The 8,467-nt window shown below is 63.2% G+C and overlaps 1 protein-coding gene across 3 annotated transcripts; it reads left to right on the top strand.

The window, feature by feature from the left end:
* The first annotated feature begins 343 nt into the window (after positions 1–343).
* Positions 344–6,116, top strand: PCSK4 (proprotein convertase subtilisin/kexin type 4). Of its 3 annotated transcripts, XM_017743898.1 has the most exons (13): positions 344–497; positions 578–673; positions 1,278–1,406; positions 2,415–2,491; positions 2,598–2,686; positions 3,433–3,645; positions 3,859–3,959; positions 4,257–4,360; positions 4,466–4,583; positions 4,734–4,904; positions 5,078–5,202; positions 5,453–5,572; positions 5,645–6,116. In XM_017743898.1, exons 3-13 carry the CDS (start codon positions 1,363–1,365, stop codon positions 6,031–6,033), a joined length of 1,551 nt encoding a protein of 516 aa, XP_017599387.1. In that variant the 5' UTR covers positions 344–497; positions 578–673; positions 1,278–1,362; the 3' UTR covers positions 6,034–6,116. The 3 variants fall into 3 exon arrangements, with proteins under 3 accessions (XP_017599387.1, XP_017599388.1, XP_017599386.1); XM_017743899.1 differs by lacking the exons at positions 344–497; positions 578–673; positions 1,278–1,406; positions 2,415–2,491 and adding an exon at positions 3,185–3,357 and having other exon boundaries at positions 2,602–2,686; XM_017743897.1 differs by lacking the exons at positions 344–497; positions 578–673; positions 1,278–1,406; positions 2,415–2,491; positions 2,598–2,686 and adding an exon at positions 2,697–3,357.
* The last annotated feature ends 2,351 nt before the right edge of the window (positions 6,117–8,467 follow it).

Consider the following 8,467-nt stretch of genomic DNA (forward strand, 5'->3'; position numbering starts at 1 on the left):
GTGTGCCCCGGGTCCGACCTTTTTGTTCGTACCCGCCCTGTGTCGCCATTGTTTGTCCCCTTCACTTATCCAGTGGGCAGGGACACCTTCCACTAGACCAGGTTGCTCCAAGCCCCGTCCAACCCGGCCTCAAACATTTCCTGGGAATCTGGGAATCTGTGCCAGTGTTCCCCCACCCTCACAGCACTCTGCTTCTGAACATGCAGGGGTGAGCGAGGGACCCCCAAGGGAACACACCCCCATGTCAGGGCTCCATTCTGTCTCCAAGTGACACTTTCTGCTTGTCCTGCACTACAGCTCACATCAAATTCACCCTTCCGACCTCCACAGCCCGCGTGGGGCTGGCACTGGTGTCCCCTAGAAAGACTCACAGCAGCTCTTTGTGCCCGCAGGTGATGGAGGGAGAGCCCTATTATCACTTCAGACACCGCGGCACCAGGCAGAGAGCTCTGAGCAGGCACTGGGGGTGGCACATGCGGCTCACCAGGGACCCCCAGGTAGGCAGGAGGGCACAGGGAGCTGTGGGACAGCTGTGGGCAGGCGCTGCCTGGCACCCACAGAGCTGCTCCTCACCCAGGTCCTGTGGTTTGAGCAGCAGACGGTGAAGAGGCGCTCGAAGAGAGGCACCAGTGTGGTGCCCACGGACCCCTGGTTCCCCAAGCAGTGGTACATGGTGAGACCGGGCTGCTTCCCCTTCTAATCCTCACCCAAATCACGGGATGGAAGGGACCACAGTGGGCCATCTGGTGCCACCTCCCTGCTCCAGCAGGGCCAGCCCAGAGTACGTGGCACAGGATTGTGTCTGGATAGTTCTGGGATATCCCCAGGAGGGAGACTGCACAGCCTCTCTGCTCTCTGTTCAGGGCTTGGGCACTGCAGAGCAGAGAAGTTCTTCCTCCTGTCCAGGTGGATTTCCCTGGGATCAGTCCCTGCCTGTTCCTCAGAGCCCTCCCTGCACACAGGGACACCCAGGGCTGAGGGCCCCTCTCGAGGCTGAACAGCCCCAGCTCCCTCAGCCTCTCCTTGTCAGGGGGATGCTCCAATCCCTTCCTCAACTTTGTCACTCTCCATGTCCTGAGGAGCCCAGAGCCGGGCACAGCAGCCCAGATGTGCCTCCCAGGGCTGAGCAGAGGGGCAGGATCCCTCCCTGACCTGCTGGCAATGCTCTTCCCAGTGCCTCCCCAATGGATAAACCAGGCTAATGCTGGCAGTGATGAGGCAGTAGAAGTCCTCGAAGGTCACCTCGGGCTGCCGATCGAATTTAATCTGTTTTCCAGAACAACGACATCCATCCCGACCTGAACATCCTCACGGCTTGGAGCAGAGGCTACACAGGGCTGGGGGTGGTGCTGACTGTCCTGGATGATGGGCTGGAGAAGGATCATCCCGACCTGGCTGCCAACTACGTAACTATGGGGGGGTGTCCAGGAACCAGCTCCTTCAGGGTGGGTGGGCAGGATCCGAGGGAGGGTGGGAATCAACGCCTTCACCCCAGCCCCGGGACTGTGTGGTGGGAGCTCAGCCTCTCCAGGGCTGGATCCAAGGTTTGGAGTCTCCCGCAGTGAAATCTCACCCTGAGGAAATGTTAGAACTTGTGCACGTGCTGGAGCCCCCCGAATAGGTGTAATTACAGCAAGCTGCAAAGCCAGTAAAGCTGGTAAACCCTTCCTGTGCTCCACGGGGAAGGAAAGGCAAATCCTGGGTGTTTATGACACCACCATTTCTGTGGGTTGTGGTTCCTCTCTCCTGGCTGCGTGGCCAGCGAGGGTCACCCTCAGGTGACTCGCCACGCTGGGCTGTGTCAGGGGAAACAGCAAAGTTGTGCTGCTTTCAGCCCTTTTTGCAGAAGCTCAGAGTCACTGAGGTTGGAAAAGAGCTCTGGGATCACCGAGTCCCAGCTGTGCCCGATGCCCACCTTGTTCTGAGTGCCACCTCCAGGAATTCCTTGGGCACCTCCAGGGATGGGGACTCCAGACCTCCCTGGGCAGCCCCTTTGCAACCCGTGAGCACCCTTTCCATGAGGAAATTCCCACTGATGTCCCACCTGGCACAGCTTGGGGCTGTTCCCTCTAATCCTGTTGTTCCCTGGGAGCAGAGCCCAACCCTCCCCCGCTGTACCCTCCTGTCAGGGATTTGTGGAGATTGGGAATGTCCCCCCTGAGCCTCCTTTTCTCCAGGCTGAGCCCCTTCCCCAGCTCCCCCAGCCGTTCCTGCTGCTCCTTTCCCTCTCAGGACTTGATTTAGCTCCAGCTCCCAGTGCAGTTGGGCACGAAGGGGCCCCGCTGTCCCCCCTGGGGCTGGCAGGCGGGGCCCTCGGTGGTGCCAGCGCCGGGCTCAGTGCCAGGCGCCTGTGCCAAGCTGTCACAGCCCTGCCCGGGCCCTTTGGCTCACGCCGGTGCCTCGCTCTGTAACAGGACCCGCTGGCAAGTTACGACTTCAACAGCAACGACCCCGATCCCCAGCCCCGATACGGAGACGGGGACAAGAACTGGTGGGTTCTGCCCAGCTCCCCGCGCTGGGGGGGTTCATCTCCTGGGGGAGCCAAGGCTGTCCCAGGCCCCCACACCCCTCACAGCACCACTCTGTCCCCCCACCAGGCACGGGACAGGCTGAGCAGGGGAAGTGGCAGCTGTGGCCAACAACAGAATCTGCGGCGCAGGCGTCGCCTACAACGCCAAAATCGGAGGTGAGACTTTGCTCCCGTGGGAGGGAAGCTGGAAATCAGCTCCAGCACCCCTGGGGGAAACACAGGAGCCCAGCTGGGGCTGCTCTGGGGGGTTCAGGGTGCTGCAGTGTTATCCCACATCAGTCTTGGTGCTCCCCAGGGGTTTAATGCTCACCCCAACACCCAGCAGGGCCAGCTCAGGCTCCGCTGTGGAAGTGAGGGTGGCAAAGGCGCTTAAAAGCTGGGAGCACTCCCTGGGCTTAATTACAAAAGGCTTAACGAGGAGCTTTGGGAACCAGCTCATGGCAGCAGCACAGGCCCACGGGGGCCTGATCTCCTTAGGGCAGGGTCATGTGAAAACTGCTCGAGGCTGTGGGGGGCCAGGGGGGCCTGGCAAGGTGCCCCCAGGCCCTTCCCTTGGTGTGGCACGTGGGTGGCTCCCGTCCCCTCGGAGCCACCGCGGCCTCTCCCGGGTGCTGCCGCCTCTCGGCCACGGCTGCTCCCGGTGCCGGCCCTCAGGCGTGCGGATGCTGGACGGTTCCATCATGGACATAGTGGAGGCTCAGGCCCTGAGCCTGCAGCCCCAGTACATCCACATCTACAGCGCCAGCTGGGGCCCCGAGGACGATGGCCGGACAGTGGACGGGCCGGGCGTCCTGGCTGCGGCCGCGTTCCAGAGAGGGGTCAGCCGAGTAAGCCCAGCCCTGGCCTCGGGGACCACAGGGACACCAGGACACCCTGCTCACCCCCCCTCTGCTCTTCAACAGGGACGGGGTGGGCTTGGCTCCATCTTCATCTGGGCCTCGGGCAACGGTGGCACCAACTATGACAACTGCAACTGCGATGGGTACACCAACAGCATCTACACGGTGTCGGTGGGCAGCGTCCTGGGGGACGGGCACCGGCCCCGCTACAGCGAGAGCTGCCCCGCCATCCTCACCACCACCTACAGCAGCAGGACCACCAGCAAGGTGCAGATTGTGAGTGTCCCAACAGCCCTGCCAGAGCAGCAGCTCCGGGGCAGACACATCCCAGCACGGGCTGGGCTCGTCCCAGCTCGCCTTAACTTGGGTAATAAAGTGTCTGTGTAGAGCCCAAGAAGCCCAAAGGAACCTGAAAGGAGCATTTCCTGAAGGTACCCAGCTCCTGGCAGCTTTCTTGGGAACAGTGCTGAGACCCCTCTGTCCCCCCAGGTGACCACTGACCTGCACCACCGCTGCACGGACAAACACACCGGTACCTCCGCCTCAGCCCCGCTGGCCGCGGGGATGGTGGCCCTGGCACTGGAGGCCAAGTAGGTGACACTGAGACACAGGGACCATCCCCAGGGAGAGCTGGTGCCCCACCAGGGATGAGGAAGGGGGGGGACAGCAGGGAGGTTGGGGGGTGCAGAGCTGTGGTCTTTCCCCAGGGCCAGGGGAGAGCAGGAGGAGGGTTGTCCTCTGGAGGCCTTTTTGCTCCTATTTTGGCACTGAAGGTCATGGGGGGACCAGCTTGGACTCAGACAGTTGCTCTACCCACCCCAGAGAAGCCAAATCTCACCCTTAAAAACCATGCCAGACTTCTGTCCCCACCTCCTCCTTGCTTGCAGCCCAGCCCTGACCTGGCGTGACCTGCAGCACCTCATCATCAGGGCCTCCAAACCCGCTCACCTGCAGGCAGAGGACTGGGCTGAGAACGGCGTCGGGCGCAGGGGTGAGTGCAGGGCTCAGCCCCTCAAACACCCTGCAGCAGCCCTCCATGCCCTGGTGGCACTGAGGGGCTCACGGGTCCCTCTCTTGGGTGGCACCTGTGTCCCAGTGAGCCACTACTACGGCTACGGGCTGCTGGACGCGGGGCTGCTGGTGCAGGCGGCCACGACGTGGGCAGGGACTCGGCCTCAGGAGAAGTGTTCAGTCCAGGCCGTTCAGGTCCCCAGGTAAGGGACAGGGACCCCAGGTCAGGACTTGCTGTGCCCACTACAGGCACAGGGAACCAAAAAGTGATCTGTGCTGCACAGCGTCTTGGAGGCCACAGAGGAGGGCAGGATGCCCATGGCATGGCCTCACCTCCAGCTTGTCCCCGACAGGGACATCGGCTCCAGGCTCACCATCTCCACGGATGCCTCCTCCTGCTCCCAGAGCATCCGCTCCCTGGAGCACGTCCAGGTCCAGCTGTCCCTGAGCTACAGCCGCAGGGGGGACCTGGTGGTGGCTCTGAGCAGCCCCATGGGGACCACGTCCACTCTGGTGACCGTGCGGTAAGGATGGGGCCAGGAGATTCCCAAAAAGGGGCTCACTGTGCCCAAACCTCCTCTGGGACCCTGCCACGTGGGAGTGCCTGCTCAAAGCAAGAACAGGGTGACCCTTCAGGTCACATCCTGCCCCTCCAGCCCCCTGGGCTGGCACTCCCAGCTCTGCTCTCCTCCTCCAGCCCCTACGACACCAGCCAGGAGGGCTACAAGGACTGGACCTTCATGTCCACACACTTCTGGGATGAGAATCCCAAGGGGATCTGGACGCTCCGGCTGGAGAACAGGGGTGATGACCGTAACACAGGTGGGTGCCCCATGGGGGTGAACCCCATTTTTACTGGGGTCACCCTGTGCCTGGTCATTCTTCCTTCCCCCACTTGGATGAGCAATTTGTTGGCTTCTCCCTCCTGGCCGTGAGCCCTCCTTTTCCACAGGACCCTGTGTTGGCTCTGAGGGTGTCCCTGGCCGGCACAGGGCCGGGAGCAGGACACAACCCCAAAGCTTCCAGCCCCATATCCCTCACCTGGCAGCCCCCTGTCCCTTCCTGTCCCCAGGCCAGCTGAGCAGCTTCGTCCTGCACCTGCATGGCACGGATGAGGACATGCCAGCCCGGCGCTCCGCAGCCACTGCCACGGACGAGTGCCTCAGGAGGGACGAGCTGGGAGACTGTGAGGGTGAGCGAGGCTTTGGGGGGGACAGTGACACCGCTCTGGTCCCCAGGGTCTCACCCCAGCCTCTCTCCACAGACTGTGGCAGCTCCCTGTACACCCACCAGGGCTCCTGCCTGTCCTACTGCCCCCCACGCTACTACGGCCGGGCCCGGAGTGCCACCCCCAGGGACACCACCCGTGTCTGTGCCCGCTGCCACCCCTCCTGCTACACCTGCCAGGGTGCCTCGGCGAACAACTGCACATCCTGTCCCTCCGGCCGCACCTTCCAGGACATCACACACACCTGCCCCCACCCCGCTCAGGGCTCCCCCAAGCCGGTGGGGATGCGCAGGGACCTCGTGGTTGTCACCGTCCTGGCCTGCAGCAGCCTGGTGCTGGCAGGGGTGCTGTACCCCACGTACCGCATGGTCCTTCGCACTGGCAAGGGAGCTTTGTGCTGTCCCCAGGCCAGGAGGGCAGAGTGACACCAGCCTGGGCTGCACGGACAGCCCGGCACTGAGCGGGGATCGTGCCTGGCTTCCCAAATAAACCGGTTGTTGCCTTTCCAGCCGCTCTCTCCGAAGGGTGATTCCCCTTTCCAGCAGTGCCTGGGATGGTCCCACCCCGTGTCCAGCTGTGGCCCTCCCACAGCCCCTGGGCACAGAGACATTCCCAGAGGGGCCGGGAGCCCTGTGCCCTTTCCCAGGCGCAGAGGGACGGGATGTGACATGTCCCCAAAAAGCTGCACCCGTGTGGCCACGACAGGAGCTCGGCCACAAGCCCGTGTGGCTTCCAGCAGAGCGGGAGCAGCAGAGGCCAACCCAGACCCCCTCCAAAGTCCCCAGTTCCTGTTCACCAGCAGCTTCAGGCCTTAAAAAAAAAGGGTCCCAAGGTGGCTGCACCCCCGGCCACTCTGTGTCCCACGAGACGAGCACTGGCAGAGCCACAGTGGCAGCTGCGCCCCGGCACGTGGCACCCGTGGCACCAGGCAGGGATGGGACAGGGAGAGCTGCCAGCTGGGGCCCCCCCGGGGGCACCGGCCCCGTGCCAGGACACTGGACTGCCCTGGGACACAGGGGAGGTGGTTTGTGTCCCCCCCGCCCCGGATATGCCATCCCCAGCACAGTGTGTTTGCTCAGCTGGAGGGTTTTGGGAATTAAGGCAGAGAGCCAGAGCTTTCTCCAAGCTTATAATGACCCGTGAAAAACCTTGCCAGCTGGGGCCCCCCCGGGGGCACCGGCCCCGTGCCAGGACACTGGACTGCCCTGGGACACAGGGGAGGTGGTTTGTGTCCCCCCCGCCCCGGATATGCCATCCCCAGCACAGTGTGTTTGCTCAGCTGGAGGGTTTTGGGAATTAAGGCAGAGAGCCAGAGCTTTCTCCAAGCTTATAATGACCCGTGAAAAACCTTGGCTGGACCTTACAGAGCAGGGACAGGAGGGAGCCAGGATGGAGCCTCGTCTCCAAAGGCAGGGGCTCTCCTTAGAGGGACCCCCAGCCCCCAGGGATGAGCTGGGATCCCTGCAAACACCACAGGAGAGTCCTGGGACAACCATCCAGCCCAGTTCCATGGGATGAGACGCTGGATGCACCTGAGCTCAACTTCCCCACGGCCTCTCTGGGTGGTTTTCCCCATCCTGCTCCTCCAGGCTGGCCTAATCATCAGTGGGCAGCTGGCAGGGCTGGAAGTGCCGCTGGATCTCGGGGCGCACGTCCTCCTGCACAGGGAGAGATGGGGTAGGGGATGGCTGTGCCCAGAGCTGCTGTCCTCTCCCTGTCCCCATGCCCACATCCTACCGCCTGGCCCAGCTGTGCCAGCACTGGGATGAGGCGCAGCAACTCCTCGTCCTGAGGGTCCCCAGACCACCGTGGCACCGAGATCCAGTTGGCAGCCTGGGGGGACAGGGAGAAGGTTGGATCCCGCACAGCCACGGAGCTCCCAGGGATTGGGACACATAAATTCCCCCCCTGGAGCCATACCTGGGCAGGGAAACCCTGCATGGTGTGGTCCAGGGCCACCGTCTTTGCCAGGTCCCTGCCCAGGCAGGTCAGGTCTTTCCAGTAGCAGCCCTGGGAGCAGACACAGTCTGACTGGGAGAGGCAGTGCCTGGGGGGAGAGACAGAGCCATGGGGACCCCGCCCTGTCACACAGGGGGTCCCCAGCAGGGCACCACCAGCACCATCACCTGATCAGCTTCTTCTTGGGGTCCAGCACCTCCACGAGCTTCTTGGCGTAGTCCTGCTTCGCAGTGGTGTAGATGAAGATCTGGCAGAGAGAGGGTGAAGGTCCCTGCATGGCTGCCCAGGTCCCCCCCAACCCCCAGGCAGTGTCACCCCCCAGACCCCAGGGGCTCCGGGTACCTCGTAGGTCTTGGAAAGGCTCTCCAAGAACTCCTGCACGTGTGGACGCAGCTTCACGTGGACCTGGGAGGAAACAGCCTCTTGGAAAACCACCAGTAACCCTCATCCTGGCACCAAGGTGAGCCCCAAGGGGGGTTCAGTGCCCTCAGCAGGATCCCTCAGCCACCCTCACCACTGGGATTTTAGGGCCCCTTCCCCTTCAGCTACAAGGGACATTGGCACAGAGGCCCCATGGGATGGCAGTGAAGAGCCACATCATCCACGGCCCCAAACCACAGCTCCCCAGCACCCCGCAGACCCACTGTCCCCACCCCAAGGCACCCACCTTGTAGGAACCTGCCTGGAAGTCCGTGGTGAAGGTGGCCGTGGCGTCGCGCTGCCCACGGGCGAGTAGAGAGGAGTAGAGCAGGGTCCCATCCTGTGGACAGGGACAGGGTCAGCCCCCAGCCCCAGGGGCTGCAGAGCCCCCCCAGACCCCCCCCAGCTCACCAGCTCCAGGACCAGGGTGTGCTCCAACTTGCTCCGGATCTTCCGGGAGCCACCCCTGCCCGGGGGTAC

This window comes from Corvus brachyrhynchos, unplaced genomic scaffold (assembly GCF_000691975.1).
Source record: "Corvus brachyrhynchos isolate BGI_N302 unplaced genomic scaffold, ASM69197v1 scaffold219, whole genome shotgun sequence".
Lineage (NCBI taxonomy): Eukaryota > Metazoa > Chordata > Aves > Passeriformes > Corvidae > Corvus > Corvus brachyrhynchos.